The sequence below is a fragment of the Chiloscyllium plagiosum genome, unplaced genomic scaffold (genome assembly GCF_037043375.1).
Source record: "Chiloscyllium plagiosum isolate Xiang-an unplaced genomic scaffold, Cpla_swu_hap1 HiC_scaffold_24, whole genome shotgun sequence".
In the NCBI taxonomy this organism is placed as follows: Eukaryota; Metazoa; Chordata; class Chondrichthyes; order Orectolobiformes; family Hemiscylliidae; genus Chiloscyllium; species Chiloscyllium plagiosum.
The window spans coordinates 45,806,562-45,833,543 of record NW_028270162.1 but is presented as its reverse complement, the minus strand read 5'-3'; the positions used below and the strand labels follow the sequence as shown (position 1 = coordinate 45,833,543).

The 26,982-nt window shown below is 41.2% G+C and overlaps 1 protein-coding gene and 1 non-coding gene across 8 annotated transcripts in view; both read left to right on the top strand.

Moving 5' to 3' along the window:
* Window positions 1-26,982, top strand: part of susd2 (sushi domain containing 2) — a 209,274-nt gene that overhangs the window by 109,807 nt on the left and 72,485 nt on the right. For 6 of the 7 annotated variants that reach the window (XM_088000124.1, XM_088000120.1, XM_088000119.1 and 3 more), the window contains 4 exons: window positions 3,373-3,641; window positions 6,350-6,505; window positions 17,790-17,954; window positions 22,693-22,941. In XM_088000124.1, coding sequence (XP_087856250.1) covers window positions 3,373-3,641; window positions 6,350-6,505; window positions 17,790-17,954; window positions 22,693-22,941 — 839 coding nt within the window. The remainder of the gene's footprint in view (window positions 1-3,372; window positions 3,642-6,349; window positions 6,506-17,789; window positions 17,955-22,692; window positions 22,942-26,982) is intronic. The other variant, XM_088000122.1, reaches the window with a different exon arrangement.
* Window positions 18,069-18,176, top strand: LOC122562903 (U6 spliceosomal RNA). The gene has a single exon (XR_006315444.1). It is a non-coding gene; the product is annotated as a U6 spliceosomal RNA (small nuclear RNA).

Here is a 26,982-nt window from a genome sequence, read left to right as displayed (position 1 = left end):
GCACATTCCTAGACACTGTGGGCAACTTAGCATGGCCAAGTCCACCCTACTGCACATTCCTAGACACTGTGGGCAATTTAGCATGGCCAAGTCCACCCTACTGCACATTCCTAGACACTGTGGGCAACTTAGCATGGCCAAGTCCACCCTACTGCACATACCTAGACACTGTGGGCAACTTAGCATGGCCAAGTCCACCCTACTGCACATTCCTAGACACTGTGGGCAATTTAGCATGGCCAAGTCCACCCTACTGCACATTCCTAGACACTGTGGGCAATTTAGCATGGCCAAGTCCACCCTAACCTGCACATCTTTGGACTTAGGGAGGTAACCCCAACAGACATATTGAGAATGTGCAAACTCGACATAGACAATCTCCACTCACCCAAGCCTGGAATCAAACCCAGGTCACTGGTGATATGAGGCAGCAGTGCCACCCATACATGTTAGTGTAGAACTTTTCATCAGTCTCTTTGCAATGTGTTGCTGTGAAAACATATCATTATCATTTCACAGATGAGACACTAGGTGGAGCACCTTCCCTATACAGCATGTGAAGCTCACAGACCGAAAGATATGCACACTGCTGTAGCTTACTCAGGTCTTTATTGCAGCCAGGACGTATTGCAAGGATCAGCTCTGGAGGTACCTCTTGCGTTATGCATGGTTTGGGAAAGGAACAGAATATGATGGGAGTCAAAGCGGGGGAAGGAAAGAGAGGGCAAAAAGGACTGGATTGAAAGCATAGGCAAGAAAAGGGGAATAATAAGATGAGTGTGAGAGGAAGGGGAAAGAAGAAAGGTGTGAATAAGAGACAAAAAAGAGGCTACCAGCAGAAGGAAGAGATTGGAAGTGTTGTGGAGACAGTGAAGGGAGTGGGGATGGAGAAGGGCAAAGCCAAAGCAACGTCGGTCTCAGTGTGGGGAAAGCGGGGTCAGGATGAGAACTTTGTGAGGGGCCTAAAAGTCTAATAGTTCCTCAACAACTGGGGGATCAGTTTGGCCCCGTTGCTAGCAAGTAATAACACTGTAACTTACTCTGCCTGCTGCCGTTTGCTGGAGGAGAAATTAAATTCAAAGCTGGAAATACTCTCCCAATATTTAGCCCTCAACAAACGTCACAGAAACAGGTTATCTGGTCACTTTTTCTTAGCTGCATGTGGGATATTGCTGTACACAAAGTGTTTTCCACATGTCATCAATGACAACATTCAAAAGTACTTCATTTCGGTAAAGCACTTTGAAATGACATGAGGTTATCCAAGCAGTTTATAGAAATACTTTGTTCTTTCTTCTATATTATTCAGGTGTTTCTAATTCCTCTCTATGGCCTTGGGACTCTGAAGTATGTCCAATCATTTTCGAGCATGCTTCTAAACAGCATATTTCTGGCCGTAAAATCATAATTTGATGGCTGTTGATAACACGTTTTAATTTGGTGTAGCCTTTATTGTTTTATTTGTATTTGTGGTTTTCAACACTATGTCGTAAAGTCCCTGAGCAGTCCCATAATATTTGTACTTTCTATCTCTTTTACCCTCTCTGTTAATCTCTGTCCCTTTGCTTTCCTCTCTTCTATCTTAGTCTCTCTCCTTTTCATTGTAAATGCCTTGTTACGCTTTTCCAATTCACTCTCTCCCTGGGCAAGGGGCTCCACCTTATGGTCTAGTCGTAAAATTGTCTTGCACCCTGCTTTATTATACTATCCCCTTAGTGCTTCTATTATTTTGCTGTTCCTTTTTTTGGAACCAAATGGGTTGAGTGGTTAAGGGATTTTGGGAGGAAAGGATTTGATTGATCAGCATTTTTGTTGATGACTGTTGCAGTTCCAGAATGCTGGATTTAACACTGAGACATGAGCAGTGCATATGAACTTGTATTCAAGACAGCAATGTAATCAGAAAGGTTATTGATGCAAAATAGTGTGTTATAAGAGACACAATGACTGGATTGGAATGCTAGATATTTCAGGACTATCCTTATCGTTTGTTTAAGTATACAGATAATTTATTAGTTAATTGGTTTACTTTACTCCAACAAGCTGTACATTTTGATGGGGCTGATTGATTTGTTGTTTACTTAATTTTATAGCTTAGGCATTAGCAGAGCAGCTTAACTATGAAAGAGCTCTGTGCTTGACATCAACAGACCCTTGAACAATAGGCTTAATCGCAGAAAGCATCCGGCTGGTGAGCTTGTGTGCTTAGATTTGCACTTGTTAACCCCTCGCCTCTGGCCAGCGCTGGCTCTTGGTTCAATAAGGCATTGATTCAAACTTCTCTTCCTGGTCTTCAAGTCCCTTCACGGCCTCACCATTTCCTTTCTGTTTCGCCTCCTCTATATCTATACCTCCAGGTATCTCTGCTGTTGTCTAATTCTGGCCTCTTGACCATCCGTAATCTGCTCTGGCTCAAATTTAGTGACCATGCCTTCAACTGCCTCAATGCACATGTCTGCCTTTACCTCGTTTCTCTCCTTTGCAATTCTCCTTCAGTGAGCTGTGACTTGATTGACAGCTCTCATGCTGCTGGGTGGTGAGGTTCTAATTTCAGGCTTCGTTCTAAAAGAGCAAGGTTAACACTCCAGAGCAGTATCCAGAGAATCTCTACAGTTTGGAAGCAGGCCATTCATCCCAACAAGCCCCTATCCCTGCATTTCCTATGGCTAACCCACCTATCGTATGGGTAATTTAGCATGTCATTTCACCTAACCTGCACACCTTTGGACTGTGGGAACAAACTGGAGCACCCAGACAGAGGGAGAATGTGCAAACTCCACACAGTCACCAAAGGCTGGAGTTGAACCCTGGCGCTGTGAGGCAGCGGTGCTAACCACTGAGCTACTGTGCCACCCTTTTGGAGAGACTGTCTTTCAGTTGAGACATTAGATTGAGTCTGCTTCCTTGCGTGAATGCAAAATAACCCATTGTACTGTTTTGAAAAAGAGCAGGGAGTTATCACAGCATCCTGGCTGACATTCTCCCCTCAGTCAGCATCGCCTTATCCTGCTCATTATTATTGTTGTAGTCTGCACGCAAATTGGCTTCCAGTGGTCCTCCCTCACAATGATGAATACAATTCAAAAATACATCATTAGCTGTATAGCAATTTCAAATGACCATTGACCATGAAGAATGCTAAATAATGTTTTTTTTTGTAAAGGTACCTCTGACTAAATAATGTTTCATTTGTCCAAATGTCTCCTGATGTAGTTTGGTGCCAATCTTTGTCCATTTATGCATCTGCAATGAAACTAGGTCCATTTTGTTCCTTTTAAATGTGTTACGTAATCCAAGTTATTGTTGTTTGGTTATTGACGATTTTTCTTTTCCGCAACATTTTCCCACTGATGGATTATTCTTGCTCCCCAGCCCCAAGTATGGAGCAGGACAGCAGTGCTGCTATGATGCCCAAGGCAGACAGATTCTAACTGGAGACTCTATTGGAGGCAGCACCCCTGACCGAGGGCATGACTGGGGCTCCCCACCATACGAGAAGCCCCCAAGAGTTCCTGGCTTCTCTCACGGACTCTACGACGTGATGAGCTTCTATTACTGCTGCCTGTGGTCAGATAACTGCCAGTATTACTTTCTACATCGACCTACAAGTGACTGCACAACCTACAGACCTCCAAAAGCCGGTAAGGGAGGACAGCAATGAATCATAGAATCACTACAGTGTGGAAGCAGGCCATTCGGCACATTGACACCGACCCTGTAAAAAGCATTCCACCCAGACCCACAACCTTACACTGTCTCTGTAACCCTACATTTCCCACAGCTAATCCACCCAGCCAATACATTTCTGGACACCATGGGCAATTGCATGGCCAATGAACCTAACCTGCTCATCTTTGGACTGTGGGAGGAAACTGGAGCACCTGGAGGAAATTCACACAGACACTGGGAGAATGTGCAAGCTCCACACAGACAGTGGCCCAAGGATGGATGGGTACTTATCTGTGCAGTGATGCATGAAGACAATAATGGATAGTCTAAATGGTCTTGAGAATTGCCAAAGAAGTCCAAAACCAGGACTTGTTTGTCAGGCCTATTGTCAATTTAGTCAAACAGCTGAAAATATTGTGGACCTCAAAGCATACCATTTTATGGCAAATAACCACAGATTTTTTCTCTATTAACTTCAGCTTGATCCATAAGATTATAAGATGAGCCATTCAGTCCATCATTTCTGCTCCCCCATTCAATGAGATCATTCTGATGTACTGGTCCTGGAGTGTGTTCAGAGAAGATTCACAAGAACGGTCCCAGGAATGAAAAGCTTAACATATGAGGAATATATGAGGACTCTGGATCTAAACTCAATGGAGTTTAGAAGGATGAGGGGGTATCTAATTGAGACATACAGAATACTGAATGGTCTGGATAGAGTAGATGTTGGGAAGATGTTCCCATTGGTAGCAGAGTCCACGATCCAAGGGCACAGCCTTAGAACGGAGATAAGGAGAAACTTCTTCATCCAGAGAGTGGTGAATCTATGGAATTCATTGCCACAGAAGGCTGTGGAGGCCAGGTCATTGAGTATATGTAAGACTGAGATAGGTTCTTGAGTATCAAGGGGATCAAGGGTCATGGGGAGAAAACAGGAGAATGGGGTTGAGAAACCTATAAGCCATGATTGAATAGCGGAACAGACTTGATGGGCTGAATGGCCCAATGTCTGCTCCTATGTCTTATGGTCTTTTGGTCTTATGGTCTTTTGATCTGATAATCCTAAAGTCCACTTTCCTGCCTTTTCCCCCGACTCTTGATCCCCATACTGATTAAAAATCTGTCTCTCTCAGCCTTGTATACACCTAACAATCCAGACTTAATTGCCTATTCCACATATTCATTACCAGTTGAGAGAAGAAGTAACTCCTCATTTCTGTCCTAACTGGGCAACCCCTTAGTCTGAGATTATATCTTCTGTCCTTGTCTGTCCCACAAGGGGAACCAGCCTTTCACTCTTTGCCCTGTCAGTTCTTTAAAGAATCGTACGTCCATCAATAAGGCTGCTGCTCATACTTCTAAACTCCAATGAGTATAGGCCCAACCTACTCAACCAGACAGTTCCTCCATACCTGTTACTAACTTAGTGAAGCGTCTCTGAATTGCCTCCATTCTTAGTGTATCTCTCCTGAGATAATGGGATCATAACTGGTTCCTCTTTCACCAGGCCTCTCGTGACCTTTCTCGGTAGTGAGCCTGTAAGTGGGCATTTTGTATAATGACCATCTGATTCACACTTGCCTGGACAGCAAGTTGATTCTGAGATTGTAATTTCACTGCTGTCCCCAACACCCTGTCTGGTCCTCAAATTACACTGGGTGGATAATGCATCAGACAGTCCCCCATCCCTTGGGAATGTTGAGGTTACTTAAGATTAGATTAGATTACCTACAGTGTGGAAACAGGCCCTTCGGCCCAACCAGTCCACACAGACCCGCTAAAGAGTAACACTCCCAGAGCCATTTCCCTCTGACTAATCCACCTAACACTACGGGCAATTTAGCATGGCCAATTCACCTGACCTGCACGTCTTTGGACTGTGGGAGGAAACCGGAGCACCCGGAGGAAACCCATGCAGACACGGGGAGAATGTGCAAACTCTACACAGACAGTCACCCGAGGATAGAATCGAACCTGGAACCCTGGTGCTGTGAGGCAGCAGTGCTAATCACTGAGCCACCGTGCCTCATTCTGCCTCCACCACTAAAATATAGGGGAAGTGGAGGCTGTTAGGAACAAAGGTGGAAGGAGTAGCGTGGGTATCTCTTTTGTCCCTGAGCCAGACAGATCCATCTTTCAAACACCCCTTGGACTTACCTCAAATTTTGGATTCCTGACACTTCTCCATCAGGAATTGATTGTAGTTCCGGCAGTGCTCACTACTCAGCTCTGGTGCTACTGAGCCTACTGAGCGGCCGGACAGTCCAGTTGGTTAATAGTTGTCTATGATGGGATTTCTTCTCAAATGGGGATCCATGCATGACCCTGGCTCCATTAAAATTGTTTTCAGTGTAATATTACTGTGGGGCAATTGGTTATTGGGTGGGCCTTTTGGCTGGGGTTGAGGTCTGGTGGAGCATGAAGGCAGGGGCAGAACTCCTGCTGCCAGCCCCAGCTCCTGACCTGAGCAATGTAAGCCCCGTACAGATCCAGGACTGAAAGACCCCTCTCGGCCACCCCATTCTGAACCCTATAAGAGAGCAGGATTTATGGATTCCTTGTAAAATTCACCCTCACAAATCCAAATCCAAAAAAAAGAGACATTCTTAAAAATATAGAGATATATACAAATTGTTGTAAATATAGACATTTTTAAATTTCTTGAACTCTCTTCTAGGCACAACATTTGGAGATCCACATTTCTTTACTTTTGATGGGGCAAACTTCACCTTCAATGGGAGGGGCGAGTACACACTGGTAACAGGAGAAAGAAATGGCACAAATGGAGTTTTAGAAATCCAAGGAAGGACAGAACAAGTCAAGAATATAAATGGTAAGATTCCACAGGCAGTGGCCATTCACTGGGAATATTAGAGCATCTCATTAGTCTGGTATGCTCATCTCATGGCCAATAGCCAACGTTCATCTCTAAACGTGCAACTGAAATGGGTGTAAGGCAAAAGATCTGGATTGTTATATTGTACAGTTCAGTGGAGATGAAGTAAAATATCCCTGAAATAACTCCACAAAGGCTGGTATCATGTCACCAAGTCACCAAGTCACATAGTTAAAAATCACACAAAACCAGATTATAGTCCAATGGGTTTATAGAGTCACAGAGATGTACAGCACAGAAACAGACCCATTGGTCCAACTCATCCATGCTGACCAGATATTCCAACCTAATCTACTCCCATTTGTCCGCACTTTGCCCGTATGCCTCCAAACCCTTCCTATTCATATACCCATCCAGATGCCTTTTAAATGTTGCAATTGTACCTGCCTCCACCATTTCCTCTGGTAGCTCATTCCATACACGTACCACCCTCTGCATGAAAATGTTGCCCCTTAGGTCCCTTTTATATCTTTCCCTCTCACTCTAAACCTATGCCCTCTAGTTCTGGACTCCCCACCCCAGGAAAAAGACTGTCTATTTATCCTATCCATGCCACTCATGATTTTATAAACCTCTATGAGGTCACCCCTCAGCCTCCGACACTCCAGGGAAAACAGCCCCAGCCTATTCAGCCTCTCTCTATAGCTCAAATCCTCCAAACCTGGCAACATCCTTGTAAATCTTTTCTGAACTCTTTCAAGTTTCACAACATCTTTTCAATAGGAAAGAGACCAGAATTGCACGCCATATTCCAAAAGTGACCGAACCAATGTCCTGTACAGCCGCAACATGTCCTCCCAACTCACAATGTTCTGACCAATACAGGAAAGCATACCAAATGCCTTCTTCACTATCTATCTGCCTGTGACTCCAGTCTCAAGGAGCTATGAACCTGCACTCCAAGGTCTCCTTGTTCAGCAACATTCCCCAGGACCTTACCATTAAGTGTATAAGTCGTGCTAAGATTTGCTTTCCCAAAATGCAGCACCTCGCATTTATCTAAATTAAACTCCATCTGCCACTTCTCAGCCCATTAGCCCATCTGATCAAGATCCCACTGTAATCTGAGGTAACCTTCTTCGCTGTCCACTACACCTCCAATTTTGGTGTCATTTTCAAACTTACTGACTATACCTTCTATGTTCATATCAAAATCATTTATATAAATGATGAAAAGTAGTGGACCCAGCACGGATCCTTGTGGCACTCCACTGGTCACAGGCCTCCAGTTTGAAAACAACCCTCCACTACCACCCTCTGTATTCTATCTTCAAGCCATATTTGGCAAGTGCTTGATTTTTATGCTGAAGTAGGACTTGAACATAAATGGCAGCAACAATGCTGCCAAAAAGTTAAAAATCACACAACACCAGGTAATAGTCCAACAGATTTAATTGGAAGCACTAGCTTTCGGAGCGCCACTCCATCAGGTGGTTGTGAGGAGCAGCGCTCCGAAAGCTAGTGCTTCCAATTAAACCTGTTGGACTATAACCTGGTGTTGTGTGATTTTTAACTTTGTACACCCCAGTCCAACACCGGCATCTCCAAATCATGGCCAAAAAGTCAGCAGAAAAATCACGAGAGTCACACAATCGAGAAAACTAAAACTATCGAAGTGACATCATATGATGATACTTCCTGCATGTCTATTCTATAGCAAACAACAAATGATACTTGATCATAGCTTCCCACATGCCAGGAGGAGGAGCAATAAGACAAAATAAGAATGGAGTATTGAACATCACACAAATTTACATCACAGCTACATTTAACGCAATCATCTGAACGATGTCCAAAACTTGGACATCTGGGCAAAGCTGAACTTCCCTATGTAGGTTTACTTGAAGTGATTAAAGAAATATTTCTACAATATTTTAATTACAACAGTTAGCAATACCTGGCATATGTAAACAATAGCAACACATACACAGTTTAGATAAATCACCAAGGCTATTTAGAAAGCAAGTTTTGAGAGGAGTTGAGTTTTACAACTAAGACAAATTAAGAATAACAATCTCTGAAAATGGTTCATTTGGTAGTACATATTTATATATGCATAGTACATGACACTGACCTAGCTATCTCAGAGCTGGCTCCTTGAGTGAGCACAACACCTGGCAGTGCTGTTTTTACCTATCATTGAGGGCTCCCCGATTGGATCAGGTTCACAGTCCCAATCAGGCAACTCATACTATATGTGAGGACAAATTAGGACAGATGTTGGAATCTGAAAACAGAAGATGCTGGAAATCACAGTGGGTCAGGCTTCATCTGTGGAGACAGACCAAGCTAACGTTTCGAGTCTAGATGACTGTTTATCAGAGCTGGTGTAAAGTGTGGAGTGGACAGCATTTATGTTATAGTTGCGGGATGGGAGTACTGGGGGATCAAGAGTGTGGATAGTTTTTTTTTGATAATTGATACTCATCTCGACTTGAAATGTTAACTTGCTCTCTCTCCATAGTTGCTGCCTGACACACTCTGATTTTGAGTATATTTTGTTTTCATATTCTATGAGGTCCACCTGGCTGACTTTATTCCAAACATTACCGTCTCATATTTCCCTGCTATATTTTGATGCCTTGAGTCATTTCTTTTCTCCTTATTAGTTGTTTAGTACAGTGAACTGAAATTTTGAATGGATTAAAAACAGGTAGTTATACCATTTCAGGAGTTTTGTTTAAGTTCCCGAATAACTGACCACACAAACAACTAACTTTGAACTTCCAATCTTGATTACATGATAACAATGTGGTACAGCGAGTAGTCCATATGAAAATAAGTAAACATAATGAATCTTTTAGCAAAAAAAGCCAGTGGGGACATGAGGAAATTCTTCGACAGTGAGCTGCATGCACAATCTGGAACAGGTGGTGAAAAAAAATTTAATAAGAACTTTAAAAAATGTAAATAAATGCCTGAAGGTGGAAACTTTGGTGGGAAAGTGGCAAACTGACTTCTAGATGTTTTGATGATCCCAAATTGAGATCTCAGTTTTGATGTCAAGGGCATTGACAAGTAACTAGCTATAAGCATGTATCAACTTTTCACTTTAAAATGAGTTGAGGCTGTTACCAGGAATAATTGAACAGACTTTTGGGGGTGTGGGATGTGCGATGTGATGGGGTGTCAGATATTCCTGGTCCCAATTGGAACAGAATGAGGTGGGACTGAGAAACACAGCTGGTGAGTGGGGCAATTGGAAGTCCTGCCTCCTTTCTTACCCTCAGTCACTTTCATAAGAGCAAGAGAGTAGTCCTGGATCTCATGCACCTGCATGGAAGATGAAAGTGTCAACATGTGGGCTCACTGAGAGCCCTTCCTTTGTATGTTTTCTAAATTCCTGCAGATGACACCAGCCTTGTGGAGCTGTGAACAGAAAGAGTTTAAAAGCTAAAGTTAGTTCTTTTGCTTCCTTCACTGTTCAAAAAATGCTGCAGCAAGACTTTTCCATGTTTATTCAGGTGAGCTGTGACAGTTCAGTGATTGAAAGATGTAATGAGTCCTTAAACAATGTGTTTGCCAGATTGCTGCTTCTATCATGTGACAATCTGTCAAGTAAACAATCGTCATTTGTAGATATGGAAAGTCTTCACATGACTTAAAAAAAATTCATCTCGTGGATTAAAAAAACCCACAGTACAATTGACATTGTTTTAAAGATAGCCTAATATAACAAAGCGCAACGTTTCATCTCGTCCCATTGTTTTTATGTATTCAGTGTCACTATCTGTTGAAATTGCAGTTCTGAAGTCTGTTTGTTTATTGTGGAAGTTTATGGGCTCTTGGCTACAATCCAATTAGCCAATCATTTTACATGGGTTTCAAATTGGTTATATAGATGCTTTGAAGAAACTGTTTGTTTGCTCAGACAATTTTACAGTACTCAACAGCTTTTAGTTATATAACTTTTGAATTCTGTTCACAAAGTGGACAATGACTTAGAGATGTGAGGTAGGGAAGAATGAGGGTGAGGAAGTAAAGGAATAAAGAAGTGAAGAGATGAGGAAGTGCAGAGATAAATAGGTTAGGAGGTGAAGGAGTAAATTTACAAAGGGCATTTAAAAAGTGACCAGAATGATTAACTTTGTTGGTAAGTCACTGACTAGCTTGGATAGACTAGGCCAATGTTTTTTGCCTATTGTGGCAGCCATTTCAATCTGTCTACTCAAGATGGTCTCCAGACAACTTAGGACCTGAAGTCTTGGAAGATTCTGCCAACCTGCAAACTAGAGATCCGATCATAATGGCAGAATTATTGAGGCAGTGCAACAGTGAATAATTATAGCAGTGTAAAAGTGGGTATTTATATCAAAGCGACAGTGTCAAACTGAGTAAATAAACAAGTGTGACCAGCAAGTAATTGTAGCATGTAATAGTGAGTAATTATAGCAATACAATAGTGTGTAATTACATAAGTCACACATAGCAGTGTAAGAATGGGTCATTATATAGTCTGACAGATGGTATTATATCAGTTTGACTTAAAAATTGTTCCAGTGTAAAAGTGAGTAATTATAGCAATATAAAAATAGGTTATTATAGCAGTTTAACAATAGATTATAATAGCAGTGTAATAGTGATTAATTAAAGCTGTGTAACATTGGATAATTATAGTACTGGATTAGTGGTGCTGGAAGAGCACAGCAGTTCAGGCAGCATCCAAGGAGCTTTGAAATCGACGTTTCAGGCAAAAGCCCTTCATCAGGAAGGGATTTTGCCCGAAACGTCGATTTCGAAGCTCCTTGGATGCTGTCTGAACTGCTGTGCTCTTCCAGCACCACTAATCCAGAATCTGGTTTCCAGCATCTGCAGTCATTGTTTTTACCCTGTTTTTACCTAATTATAGTATTGTAACAGTGTGTACGTAAAGCTATGTAATAGTGGATAATTATGGGAGTGTAATAGTGAATCATCAGAGCCGTATAACAGTGAGTATTTATTGTACAATAAGGAACTGTTTCTGGAATAGTTAGTGTTGGGGACTTGTTGCATTAAACTCCACCTAATCTGGTAATATCATGTGAATGTCGGTGGGGTAAAGGCAGAACAGCTCTTAGTCTTGAAGAGTGAAGACATCTGCTCATTATCATCGTGACAAGATCTATCTTACTAATTGAGCTTGACTATTATCATACAGTAAACTATATCTGAAGAGCCCCTTCTCATTAAGACCCACTTGTGATCATGTTTGGCAATTCAGCAAATGTATTACGGTAGCAGTGGAAGGAATGGTTGGGTAATAGTATAAGGTAACGATAGTGAGAATTCCTTTGCTTACAAAAGCAGAGAAAACTAGTGGACCGAGGAGCAGAGAAATCTAGGGGATTCAAGCGCAGTAGTGGACATTTACAGGATTAATGACTTTTTGTCATCAAGGGCTACTCATAGAAACAGCCAGCAGCTGAACTATCAACCATAATGTGGATAAACAGCTCACAATGACCTGCCACTGTTCGGATATTATAAGGCATGGTTACAGAAGGAAATCAAGGCCCATGGAAATAATTTAAATCAAGATTGTAGCACCAATAATATCACAAAATCAGAATTAAGGTGACAAAGGCACCATTTCAAAGATTAAACAGGGTCTAACAGAATAAGGTAGTACAGGGAATATTGAAGCTGCAGTAAAAACAGGAAGTCCATAACTTAAACTATGATTCATGCAGGAAGAATTTATTAATGCAGCCAGCTTTATTTGGGAAATAATCAAAAACAATAGGCATAATTTATTAGGCTGTGAAAGATGGGAAATCATCCATTTAGCTACATAAAAATAGGACACCTACATTTTGACTGCAAAAACATGGGAAAAGCTTCATTAAACAGTACTGAAGTACAGCATTGCTATATTGCAGAATGCAAAGCCTTAAATGAAGAATAATTCACCAGCATTGCTATACTGTACATTTAAAAACCTTTCAGGTATGGGAAAAACAGCACTGCTATAATGAAGAAGTAAGAATCACCCTGGGAAGAGATTAAGTTATCACTGATAATGTTGCAAGTCAGGAGTGAAAACAGCATTGAGATTTCTAAGAAGAATTTAAACATTTTAAAACACTTTTTAAAATGAAGAAGAATACATATTGACAGGAGAAACAATACTGCTTGGCAGAAGAAATTTTAGAGATATGCCAAATAGAACAGGGGTCGGACATTTTGGAGAAAACAGTTTTAAGATTTAGAACTGCTGCCGAGCTACACATAAAATTACAAGCTAGAAGTGACAGATAATGAGGTTATAGCTTGTCAAAATGTTAAAGAAAGCACAGATAACTTTCAATAAAGGTTTATAAACATTCGACATGTGCTTTAATCAGACAGCAAAGCATAGCTTTTCAAATTGTATTGGAAGCAGTAACCAAGAAGATTCACAGAGAAATCCTGGAAATTGAAGGACAAATTAATCACAGGAGAGTAATGGAATTTATTCAGTTTATAAGGAGACCATAGCTAAAGACAATCATGGCAAGCTAACAAAAGGAGTCGGCCAGATAGCAGACAATATGAGTCAGTGTCATGTTCTGGAACAATGATCACTCACAGGCACACACAGCGCTCAGGTATTGAAAAAAATGCAATTTCTGCAAAACTATAAGTTACTTCCGGAAGATTTGTAGAAGCAGGATTCAGTTATTGGGCGGCAAAAAGTGAAGTGGCTACTCACACAATGAGAATAAAGTACAGCAACTGACATTATAGAAGGTATCCAATGTATTTCAGTGGAAATTGCTGACCTCATCAATTAATTTTACCGAACCTGTTTTTGTGAATGGAAATCCCATTAATTTTAAGCTGGATGCAGTAGTGAGTGTCACTATCCTATCAAATCATTTAGCATGTGTGAAGAAACAGAAGTTACAGCCTACATAGAAGATAGGCCAGGTTGGACAGTCCTCAAGATTAAGGGTATGCCACAAGCAACTCTGCAATATCAAGGGTTGATAAAAGTGGAGATTGTAAACATACTTAATAATCAAGGAACCGCACTCGTGAGCTAGGATGCATGAATTGCCCTCAAGCTTCTTTGAAAGGTTGAAGACGTCGAATTATTCAGCAGTAACAACTTCTTTGGAAAGACGTAACCTGATTTATTCACAGGATTGGAGAAACTCCATGCCAAATACAACATCACGTTAAAGAAGGATGCTAAACTGTTATGTCTCTACACAAAAGCTTACCATCTAGATGGTTAGGTCCCATTTGAAGAAAAATGCTGACTTTCATATAGCACTGTTGAATTACTAATTTCTCCCCCGCCATACCAATGTGGCTTATTACCATCAGACCTACTGATGGCTGAAAATTGTCAATTCAATTCCCGCACCTGTCAAGGAGGTTGAGTCCACTGGACTATAGTTGTTTATGTAAAAATGAAAATTCTTACTGAGAGTAGCAAACTTCACAACTCTGAAAAAGCGAAAAATGCTGGAGAACCTCAGCAGGTCTGGCAGCATCGTTGGAGAGAGAACCAAGAGCTAATGTTTCAAGTCCTTTGTGACTCATCCGCTAGGTTTTGTTTCTTGCAAGTCTTCCCATGTGAAGGCATATGAATGTCGACATTGAGCCACCATCATGGATCTTCAGAAGAAGGATCACTGGACTTGAAACATTAACATCTGTCCATAGATGCTGCCAGACCTGCTGAGTTTCTCCAGCAGTTTCTGTTTCTATAATTCTGTCATGCCTGGTTTAGATTGGTCCCTATTTCCTTAGCAGTGACTGAGGTGTTTCTTCTAACAGAGATATATCATCACCTAAAGATCCATGTTGTAATGGAAGTTTAGTTTGAGACTCAGAATTATTTTCTAATGGTGCTCAGTAGACAGGATTGACTTGTTTGTGCTGTAACTAGCATTCTTGCAAAAGTGATATTCTTGCGATGGAGCTGGGCATTGCTTCTGGTTGAGTGATTTCACTTCTCCACAACTTGGACAGTGACTCCTCACATCAAAAGATTTGAACACTTTTGCATTGGTTTGTCTTGTGATTATTTGGAGTCTCACTAATGTATGAAGTCGCTAGGTTCTGATTATCTTAGAGTCATAGAGATGTGCAGCATGGAAACAGACCCTTCGGTCCAATTCATCCGTGCTGGCCGGATATCCTAACCTAATCTATCCCATTTGCCAGCACTTGGACCATATCCCTCTAAATCCTTCCTATTCATATACCCATCCAGATGACTTTTAAATGTTGCAATTGTACCAGCCTCCACCACTTTCTCTGGCAGCTCATTCCATACATGCACCACCCTCTGCGTGAAAACATTGCCTGTTAGGTCCCTTATATATCTTTCCCCTCTCACCCTAAAGCTATGTCCTCTAGTTCTGGACTCCCCCACCCCTGGGAAAAATACTTTGTCTATTTATCCCATCCATGCCCCTCATGATTTTATAAACCTCTATGAGGTCGCCCCTCAGCCTTTGACCCTCTAGGGAAAACAGCTCCAGCCTGTTCAGCCTCTCTCTATAGCTCAAAACCTCCGACCCTGGCAACATCCTTGTAAATCTTTTCTGAACCCTTCCAAGTTTCACAACATCCTTTGGATAGGAAGGAGACCAGAACTGCATGCAATCTTCCAAAAGTGACCTAACCAACATTCTGTATAGCCGCAACATGACCTCCCAACTCCTATATTCAATGTCCTGACCAATGAAAAAGCATACAAAATGCCTTCTTCACTATCGTACCTGTGACTCTATTTTCAAGGAGCTATGAACTTGCAATCCAAGGTCTCTTTGTTCAGCAACACTCCCTAGGACCTTAGCAGGACTTATATACTTAATGATAAGATTTGCTTTCCCAAAATGCAGCACCTCGCATTTATCTAAGTTAAACCCCATTTGCCACTCCTCAGCCCATTGGCCCTTCTGATCAAGATTGAGATTTATTCTTCTGTTCCTCAGATTTTTCCATTGTTTTTCTAAATCTCACCTAGTAACACAAGCTGGGTAGACATTCTTTCAGTCTGAGATCTTCCTTTGGTTGTAAATATCCTGAAAAATGAACTAGAAATTCTGATGACAATTCTGTCTCTAATTAGTACTGGTTGTAAGGCTGCATATTGCAAAATACAAACAATGAAAAATGACCATTTACTAAGTTGTCAGTAGTTTCTCCTGAAAACTGTATTTTTTAAAAAATCTTGCTGTTATCCTTAATGCTATTAGTTCTTAAGTAAAATAGGTGTCAAATGCTTTTGGCATCATCAAAGCTATCAGTATCTTCTTGAGCTATTTCTCTGTGATTACTGTAGTCTGATAATGTTTCCATGGAATAAAGCAGTGTACTAACTTGTTCTGCTTCTGAATTGGTGTGTAGCCCTGAAGCAGTTCCATATCTCATTGTTTCTTTCATGCTGATCAATTTAATTCACTGATGCCTGAAAGATCTGTAACCTTAAAACTGCTGGTCCGTAATAACTGTCTTCATTCCTTTGTGAAATTAATTTTCTCATTTAAATTCTGAAAGTATTTTAAAAAATTTTGGTATTCTCAGGTGCTTTTCAAATTTGAGTTGTGATTTCAATTCAATTGCTACCTAGCTTGTTGAATCTTCGAGAATTTTTTTGAAATTACTGTTAAATGTTAATTGTAGATTTTCCTGTAAGCTGTTAAATTACAAAGAGTTATTGCTTAAAGAAAGACTTAAATCTACTTTGATTCACCTGTGATTTTTTTTCTGTATTTTAAATTATCAAAATTTCTTTTATCTTTATATGCTTTAAATTGTCATTCTTCACAAATTTAAGATTTTGATCTAGAGAACTGTGTGGGAGTTTGATACTTAGTGGTGTTTCGCATCCTTTTCAACAATATTGATGATTTGATTTGATTTGACTTATTGTTGTCACAAGTACCTAAGTATAGTGAAAATTTTGTTTTGTGTGCAGTACACGCATGCCACTGATTTGTTATATCGGTGTATTTATGGGTAATTATGACAGCGAATAAGTATAGCGGTGTTACAATGAGTAATTGTACCACTATAACAGTATGGAATTATATATATACAGTGTAATTAAAGTAGTATAAGATGAGTAATGATGCAAATGTAACATGGATAATTAGAACAGTGTAACCATAATTATAAAAGGAGATATTGAGTAATTATAGCAGTGTAAGTGCATAATTATAGCAGTGTAAGTGCGTGATTATAGCACTGTAACAGTAATTATATATGTGTAGCATCGTGTAATTGTACCAGTGTAACAGTGAGTACTTATACCACTGTAACAGTAGATATGTCAGTGTAGCAATGTGTCATTATACCAGTGTAACAGTGAGTACTTATACCACTGTAACAGTAATTACATCAGTGTAGCAGTGTAATTACAGCATTTGCAACAGTTAGTGATTGTAGTAGTGGGTAAAAGTACATGATTGGAGCAGCGAGTAACTGTAGCAGTGGACAATGAATAATGAAAGCAGTATAACAGAGTATTTGGAGCAGCGTAACAGAGAGTGATTGATTATAGCAGTGTAACAATGGGTAGTTTTATCAGTGTAACAATGATAATTTATAACCATGTGGCAATGGGTAATTGTAGCAGAGTAACAGTGAGTAATGATACCTATCTAACAGTGAGTGATTATAGCAGCGTCACTATGAGAAATAATGGCACTGTGATATTGAATAATTGTTGCAGTGCAACAGAGAGTAATTAGAGCAATATAACATTGCATAATTACAGCAGTGTCAACGGTGAGTAATTATAGAAGTGAAATGTTGTGTAATTATAGCAGTGTAACAGTGTCTAATTATAGTAGTTTAACTGTAAATAATTATACCAGTGTTACAGAGAATAATTATACCAATCTGCCAGTGAGGAGTTCTACCAGTGTAACAGTCTGTAATTAAGAATACTATGTAAATTGAAAATATAATAGTGGAAATTATAGATGTATAACTGGTAAATGATGGCAAATTACAGTGGCTAATTCTAGCATTACGGTGGTGAGGATTTAGCATAATTGAAGTCAATAGTTATAGAATTATAGCATTGGACAATTAAGGTACAATAAAATGGCTATAAAACTGTGGACAATCATAAACACTAGGAGTTGGCACAATCACAAGTTGGATTGGACCTTGAATTCCATTGCAAGCCTGATAAAAATCTCCTCTCGGATTTGTAGCTGCAATTTTTATTCTGTTCAGGTTTATGTCAGAGCATTATTGATTGGCAATTAGCTGCATTGCCTTTTTACAGGGACATATGCAAATTCGACTGGCTTTACTGCTGTTGCTATGCAGGAAGGTGACTCTGATGTGATTGAAGTCCGTGTTCCAACCCATTCTAACAATGCCAGTTTGGAGGTGCTGGTCAACCATGGGGTTGTAACTTTCAATGAGCAAAGCTGGATGGATCTTAAAGGTGAGTTTTCTTTTGCATTTGTGAATGCTCAGGTAACCTGGATGCACCCAGCTATTTCATGTACTGTCCAGGCTGATAACTCTTATGCTGTGAACTGTCCTTCAGTCACCATCAGTGCTCGCTTCAACAGCACATATACTAAAATTGGAATGATACAGAGAAGATTAGCATGGCCCCTGCGCAAAGGATTATATGCAAATTTGTGAACTGTTCCATATTAGGTTGGCATGGTGGCTCAGTGGTTAGCACTGTTGCCTCATTGCACTAGTGACACCAGTTCGATTCCACCCTCGGGTGAGTGCCTGTGTGGAGTTTGCACATTCTTGTGTATCTGCGTAGGTTTCCTCTGGGTGCTCTGTCTTCCTCCCACAATCCAAAGATGTGCAGGTTTGGTGGATTTGGCAATGCTAAATTGCCCCGTAGTGTCCAGGGATGTGCAAGCTAGGTGGATTATCCATGGGAAATGCAGAGTCATAGTGATAGGATAAGAGGGTGGGATGCTCTTTGGAGGGTTGGTGTGCATTTGATGAGGTGAATGGCCTGCATACAAACTGTAGGGATTTTATGATTCTATACATGGAGGAGCAGATTGGGAGACAGATTTTGGAAAGGTTGCACAAGTAACAGGATGGTTGCCTTTGGTGACTGCAACTTTCCTAATAGTGATTGGAACCTCCTTAGTGCGAATAGTTTGGATGGAGCAGATTTTGTCAGAAGGATTCCTGACTCAATATGTAGATAGGCCAACTAGAGGGGAGGCCATATTGGATCTGGTGCTTGGCAGTGAACTAGGTCAGGTGTCAGATCTCTCGGTGGGAAAGGGTTTTGGTGATAGTGATTACTATAGACATGGAGAGGGATAGGAGCAGACAGTATGGGAAATTATTTAATTGGGGAAGGGGGAATTTCAATGCAATTAGGCAGGATCAGTGGAGCTTAAATTGAGGCCTGATATTCTCAGGGAAATGCACAACAAAAGTGTGGAGGTTGTTTAGGGAACACTTGCTACAAGTGCTGGATAGGTTTGTCCCACTGAGGCAAGGAAGGGATGGTAGGGGGAAGGAACCTTGGAAGACAAGAGATGTGGAACATATAACAAAGAGGAAGAAGGAAGCTTACTTAAGGTTGAGGAAACAAGGATCAGACAGGGCTCTAGATGGTTACAAGGTAGCCAGAAAGGAACTGAAGAATGGACGTGGGAGAACTAGAAGGAGGCATGAAAAAGCCTTGGTGGTTAGGATTTAGGAAAACTCCAAGGCTTCTACACTTGAGGAACAAGAGGATGACCAGACTGAGGGTAGGGCTGATCAGGGATAGTGGTGGGAAGTTGTACCTGAAGTGGAAGGTAGGGGAGGTCCTTAATGAACACTTTGCTTCAGTGTTCACTAGTGAGAGGGACCATGTCATGGATGAGGATAGCATGAAACAGACTGATATGCTCGAACAGGTTGATGTTAAGAAGGAGGATGTCCTGGAAAGTTTGAAGAACATAAAGATAGATAAATCCCCTAGGCCAGATGGCATATATCCAAGGTTTCGATGGGAAGCAAGGGAAGAAATTGCTGCTCCTTTGGCGATGATGTTTGCGTCATCATTGTCCACTGAAGTAATATTAGATGATTGGAGGGTGGCAAATGTTATTCCCCTGTTCAAGAAAGGGAATAGGGATAACCCCTGGGACTTATAGATCAGTCAGTATACATCGGTGTTGGGCAAATTATTGAAGAGGATTCTGAGAGACAGGATTTATGATTATTTGGAAAAGCATAGTATGAGAGGTAGTCACAATGGCTTTGTGAGGGGCAGGTCATGCCTCACGAGCCTTACTGAATTCTTTGAGGATGTGACAGAACACATTGATGAAGGTAGAGCAGTGGATGTCATGTATACGGATTTTAGCAAGGCATTTGATAAGGTTCCCCATGGTAGGTTCATTCCAAATGCTATGAGGCATGAGATAAGGGGAAATTTGGCTGTCTGGATCCAGAATTGGCTGGCCCATAGAAGACAGAGAGTGGTGTAGATGGAAAGTATTCAGCCTGGTGCTTGGTGACCAGTGGTGTTCCATAGGGATCTGTTATGGGACCTCTGCTCTTTGTGATTTTTATAAATGACTTGGATGAGGAAGTGGAAGGGTGGCTTAATTAGTTTGCTGATGGCACAAAGGTCGGTGGAGTTGTGGATAGTGTGGAGGGTTGTTGTAGGTTGCAATGGGACATTGACAGGGTGCAGAGCTGGGCTGACAGATGGAGTTCAACCTGGAAATGTGGGAAGTGATTCATTTCGGAAGGTCAAATTTGAATTCAGATTACGGGTTAAAGGCAGGATTCTTAGCAGTGTCGAGGAACAGAGGGACCTTGGGGTCCATGTCCATAGATCCCTCATCGATGCCACCCAAGTTGACAGGGCTGTAAAGAAGGCGTATAGTGTGTTGGTTTTCATTAGAATGGGGAGCTCTATCAAGCCCCAGTTAGGTCACATTTGGAATATTGTGTTCAGTTCTAGTCACCTCAGGAAAGATGTGGAAGTTTTAGAGAAGGTACAGAGGAGATTGACCAGGATGCTGCCTGGGACTGGAGGGCTTGTCTTATGATGAAACGTTGAGGGAGCTAGAGCTTTTCTCGTTGGAGCAAAAAAGGATGACAGGTGACTTGATAGAGGTGTGCAAAATGTTGAGAGGCATAGATAGAGTGGATAGCCAGAGACTTTTTCTCAGGGTGGAAATGGCTATCATGGGAGGGGGGGGGGGGGGGGGGGGGGCATGATTTTAAGGTGATTAGGGGTGCTGTCAGAAATAGGTTCTTTACACAGAGAGTGGTGGGTGCGTGGAATGCACTGTCAGCAGTGGTAATGGATTTAGATACATTAGAGACATTTAAGTGAGTCCTGGATAGGCACATGGATGAAAGTAAAATGAAGGGTGGGTAGGTCAATTTGAGCTTAGAGTAGGATAGAAAGTCAGCATAACATTAAGGGCTGAAGGGCCTGTAGTGTTCTATACTCTATAACTCTCAACAGGTTACAGTCTCACTCCAAGAATTTTGGCACCAAGATGCTGACACTGCAAGGTAGTAGTGAGGGAATGCTGTACTGTCTGAGCTGCCAGCTTTTGGATGAGACTTATATTGATGCCCCACTTGCCTTCTCCGGTAGATGTGTAAGGTTCCCATGGAAATATTTTGGAAAAAACTCAGTCTTGCCAGCCTCCAATGGTATATTTATCCCCCAAACAATATTAGGAAATAGATCCTAGTTCTGAAGAAGACTCAGATTGGACTCAAACTGTTAACTCTCTTTCTCCCTCTGCAGATGCTGCCAGACTTGTCCTTGTTTGTGTTTAGAGTCATAGAGATGTACAGCACAGAAACAGACCCTTCGGTCCAACTAATCCATGCCGACCAGATATCCTAAATTAATCTAGTCCCATTTGCCAGCACTTGGACCATATCCCTGCAAACCCTTCCTATTCATATACCCATCCAGATGCCATTTAAATGCTGTAATTGTACCAGCTTTCACTACTTTCTCTGGCAGCGCATTCCGTACACATACCACCCTCTGTGTGAAAAAGTTGCCCCTTAGGTTCCTTTTAAGTTTTTCCTCTTTCATCCAAAACCTTTAACCTCTAGTTCTGGACTCCATCACGCCAGGAAAGGAAGTTGTCTATTTACGCTAACCATGACCCTCATGATTTTATAATCATCTGTAAAGTCGCCCCTCAGCCTCTGACGCTCGAGGGAAAACAGCCCCAGCCAATTCAGCTTTTCCCTATAGCTCAAATCCTCCAACCTGGCAACAGCCTTGTAACTCTTTTCTGAACCCTTTCAAGTTACACAACATCCTTCCTGTAGCAGGGAGGCCAGAATTGCACACACTATTCCAAAAGTGGCCTAACCAATATTCTGTACAGCTGCAACATGACCTCCCAACTCCTACGCTCGTTGCACTGATCAATAAAGGAAAACATACCAAGCACCTTCTTCATTATTTTATCTCAACAAGGGGCCCAGCAATCACTTCCCTAGCTTCCCATAGAGTTCTAGGGTACATCTGATCAGGTCCTGGGGATTTATCCACTTTTATGCATTTCAAGACATCCAGAATCTCCTCCTCTGCAAGATGGAATTTTTCAAGGTGTCACCTTCTATTTCTCCAGATTCTGTACCTTCCATAGTAAAGACTGATGCAAAATACACATTTAGTATCTTCCCATCATCTGCAGTTCCACACTTTGAATGTCTTGCTGATGTTTGAGGGGCCCTACTCTCTCCCTAGCTATCCTTTTGTCCTTAATATATTTGTTAAAACCCTTTGGATTCTCCTTAACTGTATTTGCCAAAGCTATCTCATGCCCCCTTCTTTGCCCTCCTGATTTCCCTCTGAGGTATATTCCTACTGCCTTTATTCTCTTCTAAGGATTCACTCAATTTCTGTTGTCTATAGCTGACATATGCTTCCTTCTTTTTCTTGACTAAAACTTCAATTTCTCTCGTCATCCAGCATTCCTACACCTACCAGCCTTTCCTTCCACCCTAACAGGAATATACTGTCTCTTGGAAAAGCAGCATCTGAGGAGCAGGAGAATTAGTGTTTCGGGCATGAGTCCTTTGTCAGGCGACAAGAATGCAAGTCTATCTTTGTCTCTTTCTAAATGAGCCACATTTTTGGGCGAAGGCACCATGACACCACAGGGTGATGTATCAGAGGGATATTTATTTGGCTTCTTGTCCTCCCCCAGGTGTTTTTGTATATTCGGCCACCCCGCAGAATGTTACTGTCATGTTTCCGTCTGGAGCTGGTGTGGAAACGCGAGCAAGAGGTGCGCTCTTGAGTATCACGGTTCTTTTACCAGACACATTCATGAACTGGACAGAAGGTCTCTTTGGAGTAATGAGTAACAGCCCAGATGACGACTTTACCTTCAGGAATGGCTCAGTTCTGGCTGCTGATGCCAGTCCGGAAATGTTCTACGAACTGGGTACCAGCTGTGAGTAGACCTCTCAAGTTGCTAATTCTCCCTTTTGACCCATATCTAGACATACATTTTGCTGCACAGTCTTTTAATCGAATTCCAGCTGTAATTTAATGATGTCTTTTACTAAGTAAATCCAGCATAACTTGTCACTTATGACAAATGGCATAATTTTGCAAGCAACCATTTTGCTTTGTGATTGGTGCAGTGGTCAACGGTTTGATTCATGTGTTTCTGATCATTCGATTGGTAACTGAGTAGGGCTTACTCAGCTTGCTTGATTGGTTAAACCTGGGTGTTAGAGTAAACAGAAAGGCATAGCATTTTGTGATTGGAATGATGTTTTAAAGAGCTGTAAAACAAATTACTTCAGAACAAATCAGCAACTGCCAAAATGATTCACTGTTCCAGGGTGATTCTGATAACTTCCATTTTCTATTCTCATACTGGTGAACTTCCGAAAGCCTCCCCTCTTGCTCCCTCCATCTTTAGTTTGAACAACAGCTCAGAGATGTCTTTGTCATTAAGGTTGTGGTCTCTGATCTGCTGTCTTTGCCCTTCCTTGCTTCCCTCCCTTCCTCTTCGTGACCAAGTCAGACATCCTGTAAGATTACCCTCTGCCATAGCCCTGGACTTTCTCTTGTTTCTCGCCTGTTTCCCCTTAGATCCTCTCCAAGCCCATCCAGTCCAGAAAATGTACCTCGTGTTCCCTTCACACTATTCCCAGGAAAACTGGTGACCACCCAACTTCAATTCCTCACTCTTATATTAGTGAATGGTGTCAATGATTCCCTCTCCTGTTTTAATACTCTTATGTTTGCAAAGCTGTCATCAGGCTGAAAACATAATGCTAGATACCTTCTGCTGACACTCATGACTGCCTGTGGCCTGTCTCTTTGCTTGTCTGATACTTGCCAAAATCTCCTCTCATGAACGATCAGGAAGGTTGACGCCTTCTGACTGAATTTAGTGGTCATCTGCAAAGCAACAACACTCGTCTCTGGCATTCAATCAAACTGCAGATTCAGCAAGATTATGAGTTTGAAACAGGAACCGGAGGAACAAAGAACAAAGAAAATTTACAGCTCAGGAACAGGCCCTTCGGCCCTCCAAGCCTGAACTGATCCAAATCCATTGTCTAAACCTGTCGCCCAATTCCTAAGCATCTGTATCCCTCTGCTCCCCACCTACTCATGCATCTGTCCAGACGCATCTTAAGTGAATCTACCGTACCTGCATCTACTATCTCTGCTGGCAACGCATCCCAGGTACCTACCACCCTCTGTGTAAAGTACTTGCCACGTGCATCCCCCTTAAACTTTTCACCTCTCACCTTGAAAGCGTGACCTCTCGTTATTGAATTCTTCACCCTGGGAATAAGCTTATCTCTATCTACCCTGTCTATACATTTCATGATTTTGTAAACCGCAATCAGATCCCCCTCTCAATCTCCTTTTTTCTAATGAAAACAATCCTAACCCACTCAGCCTCTGTTCATAGCTAGCACCTTCTATACCAGGTAACATCCTCGTAAAAGGAGGGGTTACAGACTAAGCATACGGGGTAAGTCATTTAGGACTGAGATGAGGAGGAATTTCTTCACTCAGTGAGCATGTGGAATATCCTGCTCCAGAAAGGAGTTCAGGTGAAAATACAGTAGCACCTCGACATACAAACGACCCCATTCACGAACAAATTGGTTTACGAACAGGATTGTATTTAAAATTTTGCTTCAACGAAATTCAAGGTATGAACGAAGGTATGAACGCATAAAGCCCGTGTGTGACCATGTGGTTTCATTGTTCTGCTTTGCTATGTGCTTGTTGAATGCAAAAGCTCTCGGGCCCCGCGTGATCTCATTCAGTTCGTCTTTGGAGCACGCGCGCGCTGTGAACAGCGTTCGTTGCTACGTCCAAGCATTCTTCTGCTATCCGAAAAATGGGAAAAATTGATTCAGTTCGCGAACCTGGTCCTGGAACGGATTAAGTTCGTAAATCGAGGCACTACTGTATTGAATGTTTTCAAAAATGAGTTAAATGTAGTTCTTAGAGCTGAAGGGAATCAAAGGGTATAGGGAGCAAGCAGGAACTAAGTTGGATGATCAGCCATGATTATGTTGAATGGCAGAATAGGTTTAAAGGGCTGAATAGCATGCTCTGCTCCAATTTTCTATGTTTCCATGACAAATTCCTTCCTGACCTTGCCCTCAGTGTTAGCCAGTTGTGTGTGGTGACTGCATCACATAATCTATACAGATCAGGCTCTTCAGTGAAAGGCAATGGATCAGAAATGTAAATCCTATTTATTTGACGTAAATCACTTGACAAAATTTAAAATATAATCATATTTTTAATAATAATGTTTTATTTAAAACAATTTTATAACTATTTCGAAGGGATTTGATAATTCATTTTAAAAAGTGTTATATCCAGAAATATTTCAAATTCTGATAAATTGTGTTTGAAAAGTCATATATTTTACATTTTAACCAGATAAATCAGATGTTAATGTAAATGACAGTTAACAAGATCTTTTAAAAGTCTCCACGTTGATCTTTTAACAAGGTTTATCTGAATTGTTTAAAATGTAATTTGCACTAAGACAATGAAACTATCTAATGAATCATCTTTAAAATATGAAATGAATGATCTTCCAGAATTATTTAATTGAATCTATTTTCATGTTAAAATATCCTTTCTGGGAATGCATCTTTTTGACGTTTTTGTGAATTAAGGAGGCTCCACAGTGCTTGGAAGGGGACAGATTTTTTTAAGTGCAGGCATTTTGTTATTAGTGAGAAATAAACTGAAATTCAAGCGAAGCTCTATTAAATATTCAGCTTAGTAACAGTCATTGCAAGGACCTGTGAGCCTTGGATTTGCTGCAACTTCTGAATTTCAATGCTATAGTCTATATTCCAGAAATTACTGGACATGCTCCAGTGCTCCAAATGCAAAATATACTAAAGTACAGGGACTGCGAAATCCACCTCAATGTTTTTGACCAGTGCTCCACATTCTACTCATTAATCTGACTCCATCACAGTGTTCATGTCCTATTCACCCCTGAGTGCAACTCTCCTCCGCATCCCCCCCACCGTCCCCATCCAATATTCCTTCCACAGTGCAAAACTCCACGTCTGCATTATTGTAAGTCACCACCTTGCCTCAGTCCGTTTACCCTATCCATGTTTTTGTAACTTCTGGGCTCAACTATTCCAAATCTCTTTTGGCTGACCTCCTATCTTGAAATTTCCATGAACCCCAAGTACATTAAAAGCTCACCATTGGTCACTATTACTTGCTGTTATTATTACAATTCTGCAGTTGAAACCAACTCGATTTGTGGTACAGAGCTTGCCTATTGCTGAGAAAGAATCTGTATTTTGTGCAAGATTTTCTTCTTGCATTCATCAGGACAATTTGCAAGATACTAATAAAAACGGAAACTGGATACTGTGTGAGAAAATTGTACAGATTGATTGGCGAATGGACTCTGATTGGTAGAAGTGTTGTCGTGGAGAATATATCAGTTAATGATCACTGACAGTTAACTGCCAAGCTTTGTTTAACCTTAAACTAAGGAGATTGATTCTGTTTAGTCAAGGCAGTGTTCTGAAGATGAAATGGAGGACGGCTGTCACGTAATTTGTTCAACTGAAAGAGACGTAATGTGAATGTGAATCTTAAATCTGTGAAGACCAGGGCCCCATGCATTCATAAATGTAGCTTCCAATAGATGCAAATGTACCACACTGCAAGTCTGACTATCAATCTCAAATTGGTTTTAGCACAGTTATGACTATTTAGCAAATGCTATTCTATCATAAAATCACATCTAATATTGGATGCTTAGAGTGATAGAGTCATAGAGATGTACAACATGGAAACAAATCCTTCGGTCTAACTTGACCATGCTGACCAGATATCCTAACCTAATCTAGTCCCATTTGTCAGCATTTGGCTGATGTCCCTCTAAACCCTTCCTGTTAATCTACCCATCCAGATGCCTGATGTTGTAATTCAACCCACCTCCACCACATCCTCTGGCAGCTCA